Source organism: Phyllostomus hastatus, unplaced genomic scaffold, assembly GCF_019186645.2.
Source record: "Phyllostomus hastatus isolate PE091 unplaced genomic scaffold, TTU_PhHast_1.1 phas_scaffold_760, whole genome shotgun sequence".
Lineage (NCBI taxonomy): Eukaryota > Metazoa > Chordata > Mammalia > Chiroptera > Phyllostomidae > Phyllostomus > Phyllostomus hastatus.
Genome location: NW_025334040.1, coordinates 2,456,657 through 2,477,753, shown reverse-complemented (window position 1 = coordinate 2,477,753; position 21,097 = coordinate 2,456,657). Strand labels below are relative to the sequence as shown.

The following is a 21,097-nucleotide window of genomic DNA, read 5'->3' as shown; positions in this document are numbered from 1 at the left end:
GCCCTAAGCACACCAATGGGCAGCTCCAGGGGCTGCTGGGCAGCCAGGTTGCTCCACTCTCCTCAGACTTCCACACCCTGGCCCCATCAGTTGAAGATGGGGAGACAGGGTACAGGCAAAGCGGTGCCCCAGGTTAGCCGCCATAACGAATGGTACCGTGGTGGTGGCCAGCAGCATCCAGGCTAGCTCCCCCACACTCTGGTCACACTCTGTGGCATGACTAACACCATGAGGTCTCAATTTAACAGTGAATTAGTCCAACTAGAACCTCATGCTCGAGGAAGCATCATTTGTCCCACTCCTTAAACAATGCAAACTACACACAAGGAGGAGAGTGAAGGCACACTTAAATACGCTAACCCTCCGTCACGACACCCAGCAAACGCCCAGGGCAGAAACCGCTGCTAGAAAGAGGGGGTCTGGTTGTCTCCTCTATGGCCGCCTCTGAAGCCACAACCTCACTGCATCTGGGAACAATCTGAAAGGTTGAAACAATGAAAAGGCAGCCATGTTCATTCCCAGCTCTTGTTGCTTTCAACTAGTTGAATGTTAATTTTAGAATTGTATTCTCTCACACAAGGAATAGATTTCAACAGAAAAAGCCAGGATTCTGACTCAATCCAGCTGGAAGGACTTGTAAGGGTTATTTCCACTTTAGTTCCTTGACAGGAAAATGCAGAAAGGGAATAGCTAACCTGCATAGAAAAAAAACCTTCTTTTGGAAAACTGTACTGGTTGATTCTTACTGTATGTTCCGACAATCACTATGCGTGAACCCCGAAGAAATGAAGCAGAAAGTCCTGCATCTTCGCTTCATTCCAGAGTGAGAGCTGACCTGTCCCTTCGCTGTAACACCAAAAAAAAAAAGCAAGCACAGAGATTTTGGAAATGACTACAAGGCCATCATCGCAGCCAAAAATAGATGTAGAGTGCAGATGTACAGATTTATTTTTAAGGTAACTTGGATAGACTCTTATTTCTGTGGCAGAAGAGACTGGTAGAAAATTATTGGAAAGCTACTTGGCAAAATGTTTAAGAAGACTTCAAAAATTCTCTTTCAGCCAATAATGCATCAGAATGTACCACACAATTTTATTCTAAGGAAACCATCTAAAAGGGAAAGAAAATGCTCGGAAACTTCCCCACCGTTGCATGTGCCAAATTGCAAGGTTGGAAACAATCTCCAAGGAAGAGAGAGAGGGCACAGCCAAGTCAAGGAAAGCCCGCTGCTGCAGCACGGTGCAGCCTCCCCAGAGAGGACCGTGCAGCGTCAGAGCACAAAGCAACATGGGAAAATGCCTACAACACAGCACAAAAGGGAAAAGCAGGATGTGAAAGTATCTCTGTTACTGTTACAAGGATCTGAAAAAGGATGCCAAGGGCCAGAAGGAAATAGGAAAAAGTGAAAACAGCTAGCAGAAACTATTCTGGTAGTAGATTGTGTTGGTTCTTCCTCCAACTCCCTTTTCCTATTTGTTGTTTTTAAAATATCAGGGGAAAAGGGGAAGCAGGAGTGTTGCTACGAGACATTAAACATTTATCATAGATACAGCACCTCCTGCCCTAAATCTGGCACGGCCTGATAACGTTCAATCAAGAGCAGAGTAATTTTAACCCAATACCCAGGTAAATCAAAGCCCTTGAAATGATGAGACGAAGCCGCATGGCACCTAACACAGTAAAGGCAATAACCAGAGTAACCTCTTTCCATATTTCATTAATTGGGAGACTGGGAAAGGAATACATCTACTAAATGATGTATTACAATGGGAATGCAGCCTCAGAGGTCAAGGCGTGGCCCCCTGGACAGCAAATGCCCTGAGGACAGCGGTCTGCTCAGGGCCAGCTACTGCCACCATGAATGCAGTTGTCTAGTTTGTCAAGAGAAGACACAAATCCAGTTTCATTGTACAATCTCGTTTTTAAAAACTGGCAACTTGCCTTGACTGTGTGGCTTAATTGGCTGGGAATCGTTCTGCAAAGCAAAAGGTCGCCAGTTCGATTCCTGGTCAGAGCACATGTCTAGTCTGTGGGTTTGGTCCCCAGTGGGGGCACATGAGAGGGTTCCCACTGATGTTTCTCTCCCTCACTTTCTTCCTCTCCCTCTTGGAAGGAAGAAAGGAAGGAAGAAAATAAAAAAGTGACAACTAATTCGAATTAAAAAAATATATTGCAAAGACAAACAAAAAGATCTGTAGGCTGGATGTGGCCTCCTGGCTGCCAAAGGAATACTTTAAATACCCTCACCTAGGGATGTGCTGACCTCTGGAGTCAAGTGGCCATCAGGAAGATCCATCTAAGGATGCGTGAGTGTGTATAAGCATGATGGGGGTGGGGACACAAGAGGAACTCTGCTGGTTTCAGAGCCATCTGAGATGACAGCTAACACCTGCATGATGTAACACCTGTGTTCAGTCCCATTCCTCATTCCTTCCTCACAACAACCCTGAGGTGGCATTTTATTCCTCTGCAGGAGGGTCACCTGAGGCTCTGGGGAATGCAGTCCTTATATAATGAGAATGATCAACCCCCTTTTTTGTCTTCCTCAGGCAAACACTTCCCAGGCACTTCCTCAGGCCTGTTTTGGAAGCACAGGTTCCTGGTGACCCTGGGGCTGGGTGTGACTCACATGCTGCCATTGCCTTGCTACATTACAGATGCCAGTCCTGACCACTGCCCACCTCACTGCCATGCTGTGATTTCAGATGAGCCAACGGGCCTACGCTGATAGCGCCTCTCTACTGTGGCCTCAGTGTCTCTGACAGGTGAACTAACTGCTCAGGTGACTTGTGCTTTCAAAGGTGCATTAACCGTTGATGCCACTTGAGTGCCAGCCTAACAGCACCTCTTGAAACCCAGTGTTAACCTGTGTGCATTTAGGTGCTAAAATCCACCCGTAAGTCACATGAGCAAAAGTCGCTATGTTACCTGGCCACAAAGCTGGCAGTCTTGTCAACAATATTCCTGACCTCTGGAGGAGGGTAAATAATCCCCACCACTGGCTTGGAAGGGGTAGAATCCTCCTTTGAAGAGGCTTCTTCTTCTGTGGGCTGTGAAAAAAGAAAAAGAAAATACAGTGTTGAAGTTACTGGTTTGGGGCTGGGCCCCCAAATCCACAGATTAAACCCTTCTAGGCTGCTACTGAGAGCATCGGACTCTCCCCCACAGACTTCCTTCGGGGTAGAGCCCTCTGCTCTAGAAGAGTGGTTCTCTTAACTGCACTGTGCTTGCCAGGGCCCCTCCCGGGGAATCAATAAAAAAGCAACTTTTCTGGCTCCACCAGCTGGATTATGCCAGCAATGCCGGGGATATGCATTTTTACCAAGTGATTGGGAGACTCAGATGCAGAGGATCTCTGACCACAGTCTGAGAAACCATGTTCCTGAAATCAGAAGGCCTCCACACCAAGGGATGTGCCCAGCGTGGGATATTTAGTTTGCCAAATAAAGAAACAGAAAACTCCTTGAGGGCAGCTCCTTCTGCCTTAAATGCCCTTTCCCTCTGCATCCATTCCATAGCCTTAACCACCACTCAGTGCTCAAATGCCTAGTGAAACTACACTGGAATACTCAGCATCAACTGCCCGGAAGTTCTAATATTCTTTCCTCACCAGTCTTCCTTTAGTAAACAAAGGGTCAAATCTCTCATCTTAGAAAAATAAAGTGTCTTCCTTGACCTTCTGTTGTTTTCTGCTGCTGACTTCTCCCCCCACCTCCCTTCCTCTCCGCCAGCTAAACATCCTGAGTTCTCTTGGCCTCCCTGTTCCCAGTTCCTCACATCCCATCTGGTCCCGGTCCACTTCAAGTCCTCTTGCCAAAGTCAAAAACAACTGCCGACAGCCAAGTACAGCAGTTATCTGACTGTGTGATCAATGACCACTCCTTCACGAAACTCTCCACTCCTCCACTCCCGGGCCCCATTCTCACCTGTCTTTTCTTCTTGCTCACCATTCCATTCAACTTTCCTTCCTGGTTTTTACTGCCTTCCCTAAAATGTTGGGCATCCCCAAAATGCTGTTCTTGGTTCTCTTCAGTGTTCACACTGTCCTCAGGCACTCACAACCACATCCTCCATTTCCTCTAGCACCTCTGGCCTAAATAATCCCATCCAAATTGACGTCCCAGGTCGCTGTGTGTGCTGGAGCTCTAGATCAGTTGATTCCTAGGCACTTTGGTCACCTCTGACCTCTTTGCTCATGAACGGCCAAATAGGCACCGGCCAACCAGGCCAGAAACTTGGACCTCCTCCTCTTTCCTCAGTCTCCAACTTCATTGGCAATAACATTTATCAAACACAGAGTAGGTGCAATATACTTTTCTAAGCACTTTAAATATATTAGCTTTGATCAGAGCCCTATGAGGGAAGTACTTTAAATATCCCCATTTCACAGATGACAAGACTGAGGAATAGAGAGCTTAATTCGCCCAAATGGCAGCAGAACCAAATTTCTAACATGTCACTCTGGCCCACGCTGGCCGGAGACCCTGTACTATCTGCCATTTTGTGACATGAGCTTATCATTAAACCCTCTGCCCCTGCACCCCAATCTAGCCAGACCCTCAACATCTTTTGAATACAGTGACTAATCCCCCATCCTTGTAGCAATTGTCCACATCACTGCCTATCTACCTGAATTTCTGAAACACAAGCAGTTTTTATCCTGCTTAATATCCTTCCTCTTCTCTCCATTGGCTACTAGGAAAAGTCCAAATCCTCAGAATCCAATCTCCTGCTACCACTCCCCAGAACTAGGCTTCAGCCACACTATCTACCAATGATCAGAAGCACCGTCTGATTTCTCTCTTAGTGCCTTTCCACTTATTATCTGGTATCGCCTGGTTTATCTTCCCCAGTGGCTGGGAAAATACCAGGGCACAGAGATACTTAAATATTGTGGGAAGGGTGTGAACCTCTTCTGTCATGTTCTCCACTGTATTCTGAACCCAAAGCAGTGGTCAGCCTACAACATGTGCTCAGTGTCGGCTGAATGAATCAAGAATACTATTTCCTTCCCCAAATAACCTACCTGGGGAATTCCTATTCAACCTTCTAAAAGCTACTTACCTCTCACTCCTATTTGCTTCACCTACTTTAATCTCCCCTCCACCAGCAATGTTGATTAGATTACCGTTTCCTTTGTAAATGAAACCAAACTGCAAATGTTTACGTCTTCCCCCATGGGCTAATTACGATCTTTTTTAAAGGACTGTATGGAACTGTATTATTTAGAGTGATGGGGCAACACACATTTGTCGAATGTACACACATACCTGCCTCCTTACTAGACTATGAGCTAGCTCACTAAGGCAGTAGTTGTGCATCATTCATTCCAGTAACAAGGGAGCCTGGCTCAGTGTCTGGCTTAGACCAAGCACCTAGTAGATGCAGAAGAATTAACATTCAAAGCTGTACCCTGCAGGCTGGAAAACTAGGCATTACTGGGCAAAGGCTGGGGATCGGTGGGTGCAACTGCCACACAAAACCAGTATATGGGCTGGATCAATGTTTCTCAAACTTGAATGAAGCACCTTGGGATCCTGTTAAAATGGAGACTCCTATTTGAAGATCTGGGGTGGAGACTATGTATTCCTTCTTTTACATTTAATTTTATTTTTCAATTATAGTTTACATTCGATGTTATTTTGTATGAGTTTCAGGTGTACAGCACAGAGGTTAGATAATCACACACTTTACAAAGTATTGCCTCGATATTTCTACCTGGCACTATATACAGTTACTGCAATATTACTGGCTATTTCCTACGCTGTAAAGTACCCCTTTACGCTGTACTTTACAGAGACTCTACATTTCTAATAAACTCCCAGGTGATACTGATGCTGCTGGTCCAACACACCACACTTTGAGAACCACCGTTCCCGGGAGCTCAGCTCGCGACCAGAAGGCAGCGCATTGCCTCCTGGGACTTGCAGTCCCTCTAAGCCCTCCTAGTAGCCGCTTCTTAATGCAAAAGTGAGGCGCACCTAGGCCTACGATCGGGCTGCCGATCAGCATAAAGGGGGCACGGTACCTGTTTGGGCTCGGTGGCCACGGGCGGCGGCGGAGGCACCGCCTGCACGGGTCCCGCCGGCATGACTGCGACGCTCAGGGCTGCCAGTCCGCCTCCGTGTAGGTGAGCGGTGCTGCGTCAAAGGAGTTTGCCCGCAGCGTTGGGACAGCAAGTTCGCAAGATGGCGGCAGCCGAACGAGCCGTCACCGAGGAGGTGAGGCTGACGCACTTCCAGGCCCCACCCCTTTTCCCAGACGTAACTTCCGCTCCACCCCCGCGGGAGGACCGACTCCAGACGCCGTTGCCATGGCAGCAGTCGGGGCGCCGGGTTAGGGTTTCCAGGAGCTGCAGGCGCACCAGGGGCAGTTCCATGAGCTGTGCAGACGACACTGGGGCTGAGTCTGCGACACCAGAGACTGGTAAGAAGTTTTACATCAGATGCCGGACGCCCCCAGCACGCACCCCGCCGCGGTGGCTCCCCATCTTTCCTCCAAGGGCGGGTTCGTGGTTCCCTCCAACCCCGCCTCCCAAGGACCCAGCTCCCTCTCATTGGCCGTTCACTTTAGAAGCATCTTCCCTTTGGGCCCGCCTCCTCAAAGCTCCACCACCTTACCCTCTTAGCCTCCTTTCGATTTACGCCCACCTCCTCCGAACCCTCTTCCCTAGCCCCAAGCTCTGATTACCACTGGACCCTTTTCCTTTGTGCCCACCCCCCTGCCTTCTAGGTCCCACCCCCTGCCTTCCATAGCCCCGCCTTCGGTGCCCACGGACTATCTCAAATAGGGCTGTTTCTTTAGACTCCACCCCTGACTTCCACAGGGACCAGCCTGCAGGCGCCACTATCTTGCTTCCCCGAGGAAACCCGCTCTTTACACTTCCACTGAGATCCGCTCCCTGTCCTTTCTCCCCTCCTTTCCAGCTCCTGAATGCAGGGGGGCTCTGAGCCTTTTCCTGGCCTTCAGTTCTTCACCTGTGAAATGGCATGATAGCAAGAGATGCCCTCCCAAGTCTACTCGCCAGCTCTCTCACACACCCCATAACTAGTTTATGTCATGGTTGTTATTAATGTAGAATAATAATGATAGCTAGGATTTCTTGAACACTGCCATGAGCCAGACACTGCCAAACACCACAGGCATTCCATCATTTATTTCCTACAGCAACTTGTTTACAGATGAGGATAGAGAAGTTCAGAGTTGGTGGAGTGGGAACCCCAACCCAGGCAGTTCTTATTCCTCTGCTTGTGAATTTACGTATTTCTTTGTTTTCACTCACTTTCTTCAGTGACCCCAGGGATCTGGCAATTCTACTAACAACGGCCATATACATGGTTTTAGAGTTTGGAAAATGTATTTTTATGGTGGTGACCTTGAATCTCAGTGGGTGCCAGGTTAGGAGGTAGGCATGATCTTTTCCAGAGGGGTAGGTCTAGGACTCAGAGAGGGAAGGAGCTTGAATGTTGAGCGGGAGTGGAGGAAAGTTTCCCTGTCTTCTCTGTGAGTCAGAAGTCCACCTTGAGCTCAGGGGAACTGAGGAGAGGCAGTTAGCTGCCCCTCCTACCTCAGGGCAGCGCTGGCTGGGTTAGTGCCATCACCTGTGTGATCTCTGAGGCCGTGCAGGGCTGGCAGCTTCAGGCCGAGGGCTCCACTCAAGACCCTGGAATTAGAAAGCTTGTGCATCAAATGCTCCTTCACTTGACACATGCCTAAGTGGTACTCACACCCTGCTGGTGTCTGCAAATCTCTAATGTTCAGAAGAATGGACACAGGAGACTTGGCTGTTTTCAATTCTGTGTTTTCTTCTTGAATATTCTTGCTTCTGTGGCATTTCTGCTGCCTATCTGAACCGGCCTCTAACAGCAGTTGGTATCTCCGATGGCCCCAGGTGACAGCTGTAGTTGAAGGTGACCTGGTCAATGTTTCTTGGTGTCTTCACCAGCAACCTCCTTAATTCCAGGGCCTCCTCCCAGGATGAGGTTTCTTGCTTGCTTTATTTCCATTCTCCCTTTCCAGGAAGGAAATCAGGGATATTTCGGTCTTTTTTTGTTTGCGTCTGCCTCATTCTTTGGGGACATAAAATCTCATGGGTGACCATAGCTCATGAGAGGCAGTCACTGAGGCAACGTGTGTGTGTGTGCTCGCTCATGGCGTGTGGCCCTGTGTGTGTGTGTGTATGTTGTGGGGAGGAAACTCTTTGCCCTGTGGGTGGGACTGACAAAGCTGACACGCCCAAGACTTGCCCCCTGAAGAGACTGTCAGATGTAGATGGTGGCTCTTGGCAGACAGGGCTCCCTGTGCCCCACTCTGTTCTCCTCTTGACACCATGCCCAGCATACAGTAGATACTCAGGCACCGTTTGCTGCATAAACACACAGGATCTGACCCTCTATTCCTGCACCAGTATGGTAGCCACCAGCCAGTGTGATGGTGCATTTGCAAACAGTGTCTGGTCCACATTGAGATGCACTGTAAGTGTCAAATGGATGCTAGATTTTGAGACTTAATGTGAAAAATAAAAGGACTGTAAAAAACTTAATAATTTTATGTTAATTTCATGTTTGAGTGATAATATTTTGGGCATATTGGATTAAATGTATTATTAAAATTAATGTACTTGCTTCTTTTTACCCTTTTAATATGGCTAGTAGAAAATTGAAAGTCCCATATGGCTTGCATTATATTTCTTTCGCACAGAGCTGCTCTAGAACCAGCTCAGCCTGAGGACAGAACAGAGATGTTGGACTCAAGCATCCCAGCTCCCTGACTGACCTTGGGCTAACCCCTAACTCTTCAGAGCCCTGGTTTTCTTATCTGTGTAAGGAAGCAGATTTGGAAAGTGGCACGCAGTGGATCCTGTGGTCAGAGCCAGCACTGTTAAAGCTTGCTGTGCTCGTGCTTGAGGCAGGTGACCCCACCTGCCCTTCCCCTCACTTTATTCCTCCAGACTAGAACACCCTCCCCTTCTTCTGGGATAGCCTCTTCCATGCCCCCCCCCCCCCCCAAGGAAGCCCTCCCTGAGTGCTCACTCATGCACTCTTCATTCATTCATTCCCAGGTACTGAAGAGCTGCTTGGGGCCAGCCCTGCACTGGAGACAGGAAGTCAGGCACCTGGATGAGCCTCTGACCCTGAGCCCCCGAGCCTACAGGCTAGTCTGAGACTCAGGCAGGCACCTGTGCTGACGTCCAGCTTCACAGGCAGGCACCCGCACGGAGGTGAGAATAGGGCATAATCCTCTGTGAGACTGGAGGCTCAGCCCTCCGAAACTACCCCTTGGTGCCTCTGAGCTTCCTAGCACCCTTGGACGCAGGCTGGCCCCTCAGGCATCTCGGCCCAGGCAGCTACCAGCTCACATCCCAGTGAACTGAAAAGACAGTCCATATGCTCACAGGTAGAGAGACTGCCACCCACAAATAATTACTCAAATAATGATTCAGCGCCAGTGCAGTGTCTGCTGAGATGGAAAAGAACAGGATGCTCTGAGAATGTGTAGCAACGGGAGCTCACCTGGCCTGGAGACCTGAGGGAGGTGTCTTATCTTAGCTACATGAAGTGGGGGAGGGGACACATTCCGAGTGGTGAGAGGCTGAGGTGGGGGCAGATCCCTCAGGGCTGGAACCTGGAACTCAGGGCAGTGTTCTCACCTTTGTGCTGTAGAAAGTCTTTCAAGAAAGGGGCCTAAGAGGGATGGAGCAGGGAGGGTAGAGAGTAGGAAGGGGTGAGGGGGTAAGTTACCTTTTTATTTATTTTTTAAAATGTATTAATTTGAGAGAGAGAAAGGGAAAGAGAGAGAAACAGCGACCTGTTGCTCCACCCATTCATGCATTCCTTGGTTGACTCCTGTATGTGCCCTGCCCTGGGACTGAACCCACAACCTTAGTGTATGGGGGTGACACTCTAACCAACTGAGCTACCCGGCCAGGACATGAGTTGCCTTTTAGAATTATCACTCTGGCTGCCATATACCCAATGAGCAAGGTGGTGGTGAGCAGAGGAAAGGAGGAGATGGAGGGTGGAGCAGTTTATGGATAGAAGTGGTGGATTCACAGTGTGATCTGGACATAGGATTGGCAGCACTGTGTGCTTGGATGTTAAAGGAAAGGGATTCGAGGAAGTGCCCAGGTGAGCTAAGTGAGGGTGCCATTTCCTGAGATGAGAGGTGAAGATAGGTAGGAGGAAGAGAGGTTTCCCAGCTAGGCCTGGACTTGCTGGGGGCCAGAGAGGCCACGGCTTAACTACTGCTGAAGCAGCACCTACATTGCAGGGAGTGGCTGTGGTACATGGAAGCACTTTCTGCTGCTGAGAAATCCACAGGGGACAAGGGGGCCCCTGCTACAGGGTGGGGAAGGACCAGGGCTCCGCATCCACAGGGCCGCCCAGCTCTGAACAGAGTGCGATGGAGCGTGCGATGAGCCGCAGGAGGGGCCGGCACAGCGGTGCTTCTTTACCTTCTGCGTCAAGGGCTCATCTACTGTCCTCCAAATCACTGTCTTCAGATGTCCACAGACTCCAAAGTTCATCCAAATCACTGTCCTCAGATGTCCACGGACTCTGAAGATGGACAAGAAGCATTCTGTGTGGGCCGCAGGGGCAAAGGGGAAATGCAGAAGGCAGATGGCAGCTCCAACAAAGGTGGTCTTTGCTGTTGTCACTGATGATAATCAAATCACAATAGTAATAGTTACCATTGCTGGAGAACTTTTATTGGTGTCTTACACTGAACCAAGCTCCTTAATTATAGACACCTTTGCAGGCCTCACAACCACCTGGCCTGGTTGGGGAGGGGATGGCGTCCCCATCTTACAACTGAGGCAGCTGAGGCTCAGGGGTGAAGTGACTTGCCTGAGACCGCTCAGCTAGGAAGGGGCAGAGCTGGGACTCTGCGTGTCAGCATGTGACAGGTCTCCCGTCACCAGAGTGGTTACGGTAGGCATCACACACATTTTCAGATTTTCCTCTCTTACACATTATGACCTGTTTTCCTCCCCAAATCAACGTATTTTAAAAGTTTGGGGGGGATTATTTTTCTTTTTTCCATTCAGTTACTTAGTCATTCACTTATCAGTGAGCATCAACAATGGGCCAGCCCCCCAGGCTGGCCACCTCGGACATACTTTAGTGACTCAGGTGGACTAGGGACCTGGCCTAGAGAGGGGAGGCCATCCTTGCAAAGGGATCAGGGCTGACATGGAGAAGCCTAGATGAGTTATCTAGCCCCGCCTGGAGGGTGCTCAGGGAAGGCTTCCTGTAGAAGGTGATATCTGGGAACCCTGAAGGATGAGAGGAGGTAGCCGGGTGATGGGTTTTGGGTGGGGGAAACATAATTCACATGGAGGGGACAGACGGGAGTAGATGCAGAAACGAGTACCTGTGCTTTAGCAGCCCCGTAGCTGATGGGGGCTGGAGTGGAGGATACCGGTAGAGAGGGGGCGACTAGAGAGGTAGGGCGAAGAACATAGCTGGAGGGGGCCTTTCTCCCAAGGGCTGCAGGGAGTCCTCAGTGTTTGTGGTCCAGTGTGAAGTGATCAGACAGGGCTTGGCCCAGATCTCTGGGGCTGAAGTGGATCAGATTAGAGCAGCCAGCCTGTGGAAATGACAGCGGCCTGGTGTGGCCCAGCCCTCCCCATCAGGCTGTTACTATGACTGCCTTTAGTTGTCAGTTGCCTGTTCGGTGGTTCATGCTGAGGGGAGGGACTGTAAGTACATCCTCCTTCATAGCAGTGTCTGCCCAGCATTTAGCAGGGGCCTGGCGTACACAGGTATACGCCAGGTGTTGTACTTGTGGAACGATGGAATTGGCGGTATAGGTGCAGGCTAGGGCGGGTGAGAGGAAGGCTGACGAGGTCACCCACAGCCAGCTTCCAAGGGACCTGGTGACCTGGGTGGGTAAACAGACTTCTTTCCAGGGTGTAAGACAGACTTGGGCGTAGGAGAATCTGGGCAGACAGAGGTCTTAGGGAGGTTCCTCTTGCAGTGGCCACATGGCTAATGGGGCTCCTCTCTGCCCACCCCAGGAGCCGTGAGGATGGCTCACCTGCTGGGCAGCCAGGCCTGCATGGACAGCCTGCGCAAGGACCTCACTGACCTGCAGGGGGCCATTGTAGATGTCTTTTCCCGCGCTGGACCCGTGCGCTTTCCCTCCTGGAAGTTTCCTGACCGTGTGGCCTGTGACCTGGACATGGTGGCCCTGCTAGAGCACTATGACCATGTGCCGGGTGACCCTGAGTTCACACAGCTGTCTCACGCTGTGCTGTTGGAGCTCGTCATTGACAGGTGAGGGCATTGACCAGCCTGGTGTTCTTGGGATTATGATATCCACCCCTTAAACCAGTAGCAGCCACGGAATCCCCTCCAGTGGTGGTGAGGACATTGGCAGCAACAATCACCTTTGACTGAGTACCCCTGGGGGCCAGGTCAGCTCAGGGCCCTCACAGTGATCTCATCCACAGCATGTGCCATGCTATGCTATCCTTTATTGTCCACCCTCAGGGAGATGCTGGCTACACTTTTGGTCTCTGTGGCACCCCAGCTCTGACCTCTGCTCTCTGGCTGTGGCCAGCTGCCTCCTCAGGGTTTCTGTGTGTCGGGGACACCACAGTTGCTATTCAGAGTTTCTGTCCCAGTGTCTTGTGGGATGTGCTGTTCCCATTTGTATTCTATGTCATGTGACCAGACATGGGGTATGTTTTTCTAAATCCTGGCCCTGCTTGGAAGAGGCCAGTAGATTTTAACTTCCATGCTATTATTAACATTAACATGGTCGTTAGCCTTCCACCTCCTGGGGACCCCAACCCAGGTTCCTCATGCTCCAAAACCTTTCACACTAATGAAGTCATGGGGGCCTGACAAGCAGGGACCCCAGCAGCATGGGGTGACCCGCCCAATGACAAAGAAGCCAGGGTGACCACTCAGAGGCCTGGAGGAGCCCTTGGTGTAAAAGCACAGTTTGGAGCCTGTGAGGGGCTGAACACATGAACACAGAACACACCTCCCTTCCTCCTTGGCTTTGCATGCGCTGTGCCTTCTTTTAGGAATGCCCTGCCCTCCTGTTACTGGTCGGGCCCAGCTCCACTCATCCATCAAGGTCCACTCTATGGATTCCCTTTCTGTGAAGCTGACCTGTCTTCGCACCCCTTGCCTCATCCCTCTGTCTACCTCTGGCTGTCAGCCAGAGCCTCCCCTGGGCTTCTATGTGTGTACATAACTTCTGGAAGAGACCACTGGGTCTGAGACCTAGACCAGCCTGGGGATCCTGGAGGACAGGGCCATGGTCACCAGCTCAGGGTATAGCTTTTGCAGGTGCTCACTTCATGTCACGGGTGGGATTGTGGCTGAGGATGAAGGTAACGTAGGTAGCTCAGCAGTCTCCCACTGAGTGGGTCTCCCTATCTGAATAGACAGATCGCTATCAGGGACATGCTATATCCTCCTTCCAAGTGCTTGCCTGTCCCCCATTGCACTCACCTGTGAGCAGGCACAGTTGTCCTCATTCATAGTAGGACACCTTGGGCCAGAGGGAGGCAGGGCCTAGGGGTAGATGGCACACCCTCCCCTGGGCCCTCTCCGCCCAAGGCCCAGTGGGTTTGGGATGAGTCCCCTGTACCTGCAACAAGAGAAGGGCACTTACCTGCCTGGTATGTTTTGTGAACATAATACCTCTTCCTTTAAAACAGCTTGGTTCCCATGCAAATGCAAACATCCTTCCAGTAGCCCGTTTCCTTAAAATAAGCCCGACTCTAATTTTGAACTTCGAGGTTAAGATAGAGACCAACTCCCTTCACTCCATTGTCACAGAAGCAGCTTGCCCTTCAGAAACCCCTGACTGGAATTGGGAAATTGCAAGGCACCCCCCGCTCTGCATGCTCACCCTGAGGCTGTGCACACCCTCCTCCCCTTCGGGGTCTCAGCTCTGTCCTCTAAGGCAAAGGCTCTGAGCCATGTGATGTAAGGCAGCCCCCACCCAGCGCTTTGTGAGCACGCAGGATACAACTGAGGCAAAGGCCCAGCCTCCCAGAGCATCTTCCCAGAGTGACAAACTGCCAGGCAAGAAACTGCCTGCCATAGCGGGAAACTGCCAGGCAGAGGTGCTGCCACCCAGGAGGCCCAAAAGAGGCCCCCAGGCTCACCCCTCAGGGAGGGCTTCTCAGAAGAAGTGGCTCTTGGGTTGGGTTTGAGCATGGAATGGCAGAGCTCCAAGTCCATGGCACCTGGGCCAGTTCCCCAGAGCCAGAGGCTCCCGATTGTATGGCATGAGGGCACAGTGGCACTGGGCTCTGCCCTCGCTGACCTTGCTATCTCTGCCCACAGGCTCTTGCTGCTGCTTCAGAGCTGTGCGAACTACCTGGAGAACCTCACTTTGGAGCAGACAGTGCCCCCTGCCCGGGATGTGGGGCCCTGCATGTCTGTGGGACTCACGGTGCAGCGCTTCTGGAACAGTCTGCTGAAGCTGGGCATGCTCTACCAGCAGATGCCCCCCCAGGTGAGTCAGCTACCCCCCACTCCCCAACTGTGGTCACCCTCACACCAGTCCACCATGCCCCAGCCTCCTAGGACACCATAGGAGCACCATACCTATTGCCAGCTCCACGCTGCCTGAAGGAGAGGGTCAACTCTGGAGCCTCCCGGTCAAGGCCTTCTGTCTCAGCACAGGCCACAGGGGACATGCTTGGGCTCCTGGGCTCTGCCGTTTACACTATGGGGCTTTGGAAAAGTCCTGCCTCCTCGGAACCTCAGTTTGTTCACCTGCATGATGGGAGTAATGACAATCTCTGCCTCTTGGTGCATTGCTGGGTAATAGTGTTAATATGAGCGCCATTCCTTGAGGGTTATCCCGTAATTCTCACAACCAGCCAGTGGGAAGGGCCACCCTCACCATGATGGGGAGGAAACTAAAACTGAGAGTCGCTGCAGTGAGTAGTCTCATCTGCCAAGAGAGAGCCCAGTAACCAGAAGCTGTTTCTGACTGCTACTCTCTCAGTACCCTGCATGTAACTGCATTGAGCCCGGGGGAGGGGGTGGTGGGCAGCACAGAGGAGGTCTGGGCTTAGTAACTTGAGACAGTGGAAAGAAAGGAAAAGGTTCTCTTTCGTTCACATTGGTGTTAGATAACATCTGAGGGTCTGAGCATCAGGAGAGGCCATCACAGAAATCCCCAGGGAAGTGGTCACCTCCCAAGCCTTTCTCCCTCACCTGCTCTCCCTTTCTTTTCCTGAACACAGAAAAAGGCAACCCAAAGGGAGATTCCCACCTCCAAGCCCACAGCCAAGGGCGAGCCAGCCAGGAGCCCTGAGATTGTGACTGCCAAGTTCATCAAGCCTCCCTCTCCAATTCCAGGCTTGCCCCCGACCTGCCAAGAACCGGGCAGCCTCTCCGTCAGAGTCTCCCTGCAGTCTCCAGTCAGGGCCACTGAGAGCACCAAGAGTGTCCAGTCCCAGACTGTGGAGACTGCCCTGGTGCCCTGTGATGCGTGCGTCCGTGTCCAGGGCAGCCTGTGGGAGGTGGGCAAGGTGGTCATCAGCCTGTGTCGGAGCCAAAACTTGTCCTCATCCCTAGGACAGATCCAGCAGCTGGTGCAGGACACCATGGGGATCAGGCCGCTGCCCGCTGCCACTGTGGGCCACTGGGCGGCAGAACAGAGCAAAGACCTGACCCGCCTCAGTAAGCACATGGGGGCCCTCACTCAGCTGGTCGGCGCCCTCCGGGCCCAGCTGGAAGAGGCTGAGGGGCAGAAGGATGGACTGAGGAAGCAGGTGGGTGAGCTGGAGCAGGCACTGCGGCAGGAGCAGGGGGAGCGGCGGCGGCAGGCAGATGAAGCCCAGCAGCGCCTGGCCAAGTGGGAGCGTGACAAGCAGCAACTGCTCACAGGTCTGTGCCTCAGAGGCTGGACCCTTAGTGCCTGGGGCTCTGCTATAGCCTTTGTGTGGGCTCTGCCCGTAGCAGATCCTGCGACAGGGCTGCTTGCTGTACAAGGAGTTGGTGTGGAAGAAACCCTGCCAGGGAGTGGGCCAGAGGTGCAGGGAAGGGAAGGCAGGAGAGAGAGAGACGGGGGGAGAGAGAGGAGGCGCACTCATCGAGCCAGTTACACCACAGGCACTGGAGCTTAATCCCACTGGAAACACTGGAGCAGGTGTAGAACGCGTGCCTCAGAGTTACCCCTATGGAGGGGCGGGGCAGCTGGGGCATTCATCCACTCACTCCTGTTGGTCACTGAAGGTGATTCCCAGCGGAGTTCTCTCCCTGGCACCTCCAGCCAGCAGAGTGACCTCTTTGGCTTTGGCAAAAGTGGTTAGGCAAAGAGATGCAGCCACTGGCACTGGAAGGCAGCCATTGCCCATGACCATGAGGCTCTGGAGGGATTTGGGCAAGTCGCTGCTGTTTGGAGCCTCACTGTTGCCTTTGCGGAGGACACTGCAACCCAAAGAGGGATGGGGACGTAGCGGCCAGCCAATTGGAAGCAGGGGGAAGGGGGTCCAGGCTTCCTGGCACCTCCCCAAAGCCCACCCTTAAAGCCAGGTGGCCCCTCCACATGGCAATGGCTGCCACCACTCTGTAGGGTACACTGAGCATGAAGGCCACTGGCCAGGCTCAAAGGAAACTCTGAAGGGACTCTCTCTTGGCTGCACAGAAACGAGTGACCTCAAGAGGAAGGTGGCCGCCCTGGAGGGGGAGCTGAAGCAGCACCAGGAGTCCATGCAAGCCATGGGTGAGGAGCCCCGTCATACAGCCCCGAACCACGAGTCCTGTGCTCAGTGGTCCTGCAGGACGAGCACCCTCTACCCTGTCCCCTGGGCTTCTGGGGCAAAGATAAAGGCCACCACCAAAGGAGGGTGGGCCTGACAGCCACACTATTGGGTAATGACTCGAATTGGGGTGCCACCTTCTATTTTCAGAAACCATCTTAGGTGGGGTTCAGAGCACCATTCTGTGGCCAATGACACTGAGGCCCAGAGATGTGCTGAGACACACACACACACACCCCTGGCCCCATCCTGGGTCAGAGGCAGTGCAGTGACTCGCACCCAGGGTTCCCTGCCCTATCCCTTCCCACGCCCACTCAATCCTGCAGAGACAAAGACCCAGCAGCTGCAGGAGGAGGCCAAGCGTAAGGTGGAGGCTGAGAGGCAGGTTCAGCAGCTGGAGGAACAGGTGCAGCTGCTGGCAGGGCGGCTGGATGGGGCCAGCCAGCAGATCCGCTGGGCCAGCACAGAGCTGGACAAAGAAAAGGCCCGCGTTGACAGCATGGTCCGCCACCAGGAGGTGAGGCTGGGGGCCTTGCTAGCACCCTGGGTGCCTGCAACATAGGCTTCAGGGAGGGAGGCACCTGCTCTCCAACACATACCCAGGTTTGGGTTTGACTCACCTTTATGGAGGGTCCGAGCCCTCCCTCAGCCAGGCAGTGGAGGAATGGTGATCCAGGGACAGATCCAGCCAACTGAGACCTTGCTCTGGAAGAGCTCCCCACTCAGCAGCGGCAAGCAGTTGTGCCACCACATTCTTCTGCCAGGTGGCTAAGAGGGGCAGGAAAAGTGCTGCAGGGATCCAGGGAGGGATAGTCATAGCTGCCCATGGGAATCCAGGATGGCTTCTGGGAGGAGGTGGCCTTTGAACTGTACATCAATTGCTGGTGATTAGTTTATCAGTGGGAAGAATAGGGAGTACAGAGGGTGAGCTGGCAGGGATAGAGCTGTGCCCCAGGCAATGGAGTCTTGCAGGAGTCCCCACTGGGTTGGCTATGGGAGTGACTGACTGGCCACACCTTTCACCTAGAGAAGGGGCAGGTCTGGGGGCTCTCTAGGCTGGGCTCATCCGCTCTCTAGGCTGGGCTGGGAGCCACAACCCCAGGTAAAAGTCCCCAGGGTCAGGCATCACTCAGGATAGGAAAGCCTTTCATCACCAAGTGAGTGCTTTCCTCAGTGCCCTGCAAAAACAACCATGGTCACCGCGCATCAGGTGGCTTCTGTGAGCTGGGCACTGGGCTCAGCCTCTGCATCCCTCCCGTTCTTCCTCTTCACCACAGCAGGAGGCGGCACAGACTTGTCATCCTCATCTAATAGATGAGCAAACAGGTGGAGTGAGATTAAGGAAACCGCCCCAGGCAGCACAGTTAGCCGGAGCTGCACCCAGGGCTCAGAGATGAATGGGGCTGGTTCTTTTTGCTTTGCACTCAGTGGGTTTGAGGGAATGTGGCTTCCAGGTGACATAGGCTGAAGACCTAAAGAGAAGAAGAAAAATATTTCTTAAAATTCCTCTCTGAGTGGAGACTGTGACCAAAAAGAAATGGGGGTGAGGTTGATAGTCAGCCACCTGTTTTCCAAGGGGGCAGGGTCTGCAAACTGGGGGTTCCAGCTCTGACCGGGCTGGGGTGTGGATTGCCCCTTGCCCTCTTCCCTCTGCCTTCCACACGTGTGCACAGCCTCCCCCACACAGACCGATGTGGCTCAAAGGGGAGGACTTGGTGGGGGGCACAGATGCTATACCCTCCTTAGTCCCATGTGGCTGGGCCTAGCCCCATGGGCCTCGCCCCATGGGCCTCATGGCTTCCCTGCCTGCCCATCTCGGCTTAGTCCCTGCAGGCCAAACAGCAAGCCCTGCTGCAGCAGCTGGACAGCCTGGACCAGGAACGTGAGGAGCTTCGGGGCAGTCTGGACGAGGCTGAGGCCCAGCGGGCCCACATTGAGGAGCAGCTGCAGAGCGTGCAGAGCGAGAAGGAGCAGGGGCAGTGCCAGCTCCAGGCCCAGCAGGTGGGAGTGGAGCCTCCAGTCAGCCGGGGAGTAGAAGGGGTGGGGTCTCCCTGAGGGAGCCAGGAGGTATTCAGCAGGCCAGATCTGAGCCTCCCTCTGTCTCAGGAGCTGCTGCAGAGCCTGCAGGGGGAGAAGCAAGGCCTGGAGCAGGTGGTGACAGATCTGCAACTGACTGTCTCGGAGCTGGAACGGGAGCTTGTGGAACTGAGGGAGCAGGAGCGGCTGCTGGTGGCCTTCCCAGACCTGCACAGGCCTGTCGAGGCCCAGATCCAAAGTAGGGGCCCCAGGATGGTGCAGAGGGCACATTGGGACCCTGGGGGGCAGAATACTAGGGTTTGCAACCCCTTAGCAAGGGTGATAGAGCTGGGGTGGCCAGCAGCATGGTCCCTACAGAGCCCCCCACAACATGTAATAGCTTCATGTGTTACACTCTGTGTAGACGGGGGACATGGAGGCCCAGAGGTGAGGTAACTGCCCGTGGTCACACAGCTGAATCCAGACACAGGTCCGGCTGCCTCTGTAGCCAGTGCTCATTACCATGTCACATGCCAGTCCTCACTCAATTTTCCTGTGGCCTCAAACCACACCATGCAGCCTGCTCCAGGGGCACAGCCCCAACTGTCCCGTGTCCTGGACCCCCTGGCACAGGAGTGCTATGGACCCATCTCGACAGAGGACTGGATGCCAGGCCACCCGGGTTCTCATCCCTGCCCCACCAGCCCTCTGAAGCTCTAGGGGTAAATCCATTCACAGGACCGTCAGGAAGATCCACTGCAATTTGACTAGTCACGATAAGCCATCACTCCTGAGAGCTGACTGTGTGCCAGGCCCTTCTGTTGCCCTCCCAACTGCCCTGCCAGGCAGGCAGCAGCCTCTTTTTACAAACCCAGGACCGGAGAGGGCAGAGGCTTGGCCAGGTTACGTGAGCCCGAAGGAAGCATCCATCCCCCAAGTGGTGGGAAAGAACATCCTTGCTGAATTCCCCACTCGTACCCAAGAGCAGCTGTGTGACTTTGGACAATTCATGGTCTCTTTGGCCCTCCACAGACAGTCCTTGTCTATTTGCTAAGTCTTCAAAGAGCCCTGAGTTCCACCCAGCTCTCAAATTCTATAATGCTGTGATCACCTTTCAGCCGGTAGGGGGATGGGGAGCGAGGACAAGTCCTCAGAAGGAAGATGGGAGGCCCAGTACATGGGCCCTGTCCAGCTCCTCTGTGCCTGCTGGGCCACCAACCCATGCCTGCCCTCTAAGGTCCTGTCCTATTGGTCATAAGCAGCCCCACCTGGTGGGGCGAGGTGCCAGACGGCCTGTCCCTACAGGCTCCGGCAACGTCACGGATGACATGGAGAGACAGGTGCAGGCCAACAACATCCGCATCCGGGTCCTGCAGGAGGAGAACGGGCGGCTCCAGTTGATGCTGTCCAAAATTCGGGAAGTAGCCCAGCAGGGGGGCCTCAAGGTGGGCATCCTGGGTCCTCGCCTCAGAGGGCCAGCCCCTGGGGACTTGGGGAAGGCCCTGACCCAGCTGAGGTCTTCAGACACCACCCTGGGGACCTGTTGAGAGCCCACCTCGTCGCACGTGGCTCTAGGCGACACTGTTGTGAAGCATCTTGCACATTTCAAGAAGATAAGAGGATGTTTCCGTGCCTTCTGGCTCTAAATCCACACTGCGCCCTCCCCCTCGCTGTCCCCAGCTCTCTGTACGTTTATTCCAAGTGCAACCAGGAGCCTTATTAGAAAGCAAACCTTCCCATACTCAGTGCAGCTGAAGTGACCCTGGAAGGCTTCCCAAACCCCGCCCCTCAGAGGAAGGGGCCCTGGGTACAGGTTTGGGCCTTCCCTCGCCCTCTCTGGCTATGCTACCCTGGCTAAACTGTGGGGAGGGGACTCCTGAGCTTTTCTGAGCTTGGCTTTCCTTGCAGCTGATCCCGCAGGACCAGCTCTGTGCCGGTCCCAGCTTGGGAATCCAGGGGGCAGCACCTCCAGTCCAGGCCCGGAGAGTTTCCCCAGGGTAAGTAAGGCTTTGCCAGAGGCAGGGCAGACAGGGGCTGGGCCTGTCCCTCTGGCTCACAGGGGCTCTCGCTATCTTGTCCTCCCTCAGGCCGCTGGGCAGGCAGCACCCACCTGCCAGCAGGTCTGCCAGTGCAGGCGGCACCCTGCCAAGACAGCCCCGGGCATCTCCACCTCAGCAGCCCTCTGGCCGGCCCAGCAGATCCTCTGTGGAGGATGTGATCCACTCAACCACCTGTGCCCAGAACCCCATCCGGGTCTTGGCCAGGCTGAGGAGGAGACTGTCACCAACCCGAGGTCAGGCTGGCCCTGCACACCAGCCCCAAGAGCGGCCCATGTAG

At 53.5% G+C, this 21,097-nt stretch overlaps 2 protein-coding genes across 3 annotated transcripts in view; one reads left to right on the top strand and one right to left on the bottom strand.

The window, feature by feature from the left end:
* The window catches only part of SF3A1 (splicing factor 3a subunit 1), a 20,558-nt gene extending 14,333 nt beyond the window's left edge, over window positions 1-6,225 (bottom strand). The window contains exons 1-2 of one of the 2 annotated variants that reach the window (XM_045826866.1): window positions 6,029-6,225; window positions 2,929-3,050 (exon numbers count right to left, since the gene is read on the bottom strand). In XM_045826866.1, coding sequence (XP_045682822.1) covers window positions 2,929-3,050; window positions 6,029-6,091 — 185 coding nt within the window. In that variant the 5' untranslated portion in view covers window positions 6,092-6,225. The remainder of the gene's footprint in view (window positions 1-2,928; window positions 3,051-6,028) is intronic. The other variant, XM_045826867.1, reaches the window with a different exon arrangement.
* On the top strand, window positions 6,189-21,097 carry CCDC157 (coiled-coil domain containing 157). The gene is made up of 11 exons (XM_045826864.1): window positions 6,189-6,426; window positions 12,020-12,278; window positions 14,313-14,484; window positions 15,224-15,869; window positions 16,630-16,707; window positions 17,071-17,261; window positions 18,569-18,745; window positions 18,851-19,019; window positions 20,066-20,205; window positions 20,669-20,757; window positions 20,848-21,097. Exons 1-11 carry the CDS (start codon window positions 6,189-6,191, stop codon window positions 21,095-21,097), a joined length of 2,409 nt encoding a protein of 802 aa, XP_045682820.1.

Excerpts from the sequence above, each read along its gene's own strand:
- CCDC157 (XM_045826864.1), top strand. The coding sequence starts at position 6,189 with ATGGCGGCAGCCGAACGAGCCGTCACCGAGGAGGTGAGGCTGACGCAC. Across the intron at positions 15,870-16,629 it reads CAAGCAGCAACTGCTCACAG|AAACGAGTGACCTCAAGAGG; the intron begins GTCTGTGCCTCA and ends TTGGCTGCACAG. Across the intron at positions 20,758-20,847 it reads GCCCGGAGAGTTTCCCCAGG|GCCGCTGGGCAGGCAGCACC; the intron begins GTAAGTAAGGCT and ends GTCCTCCCTCAG.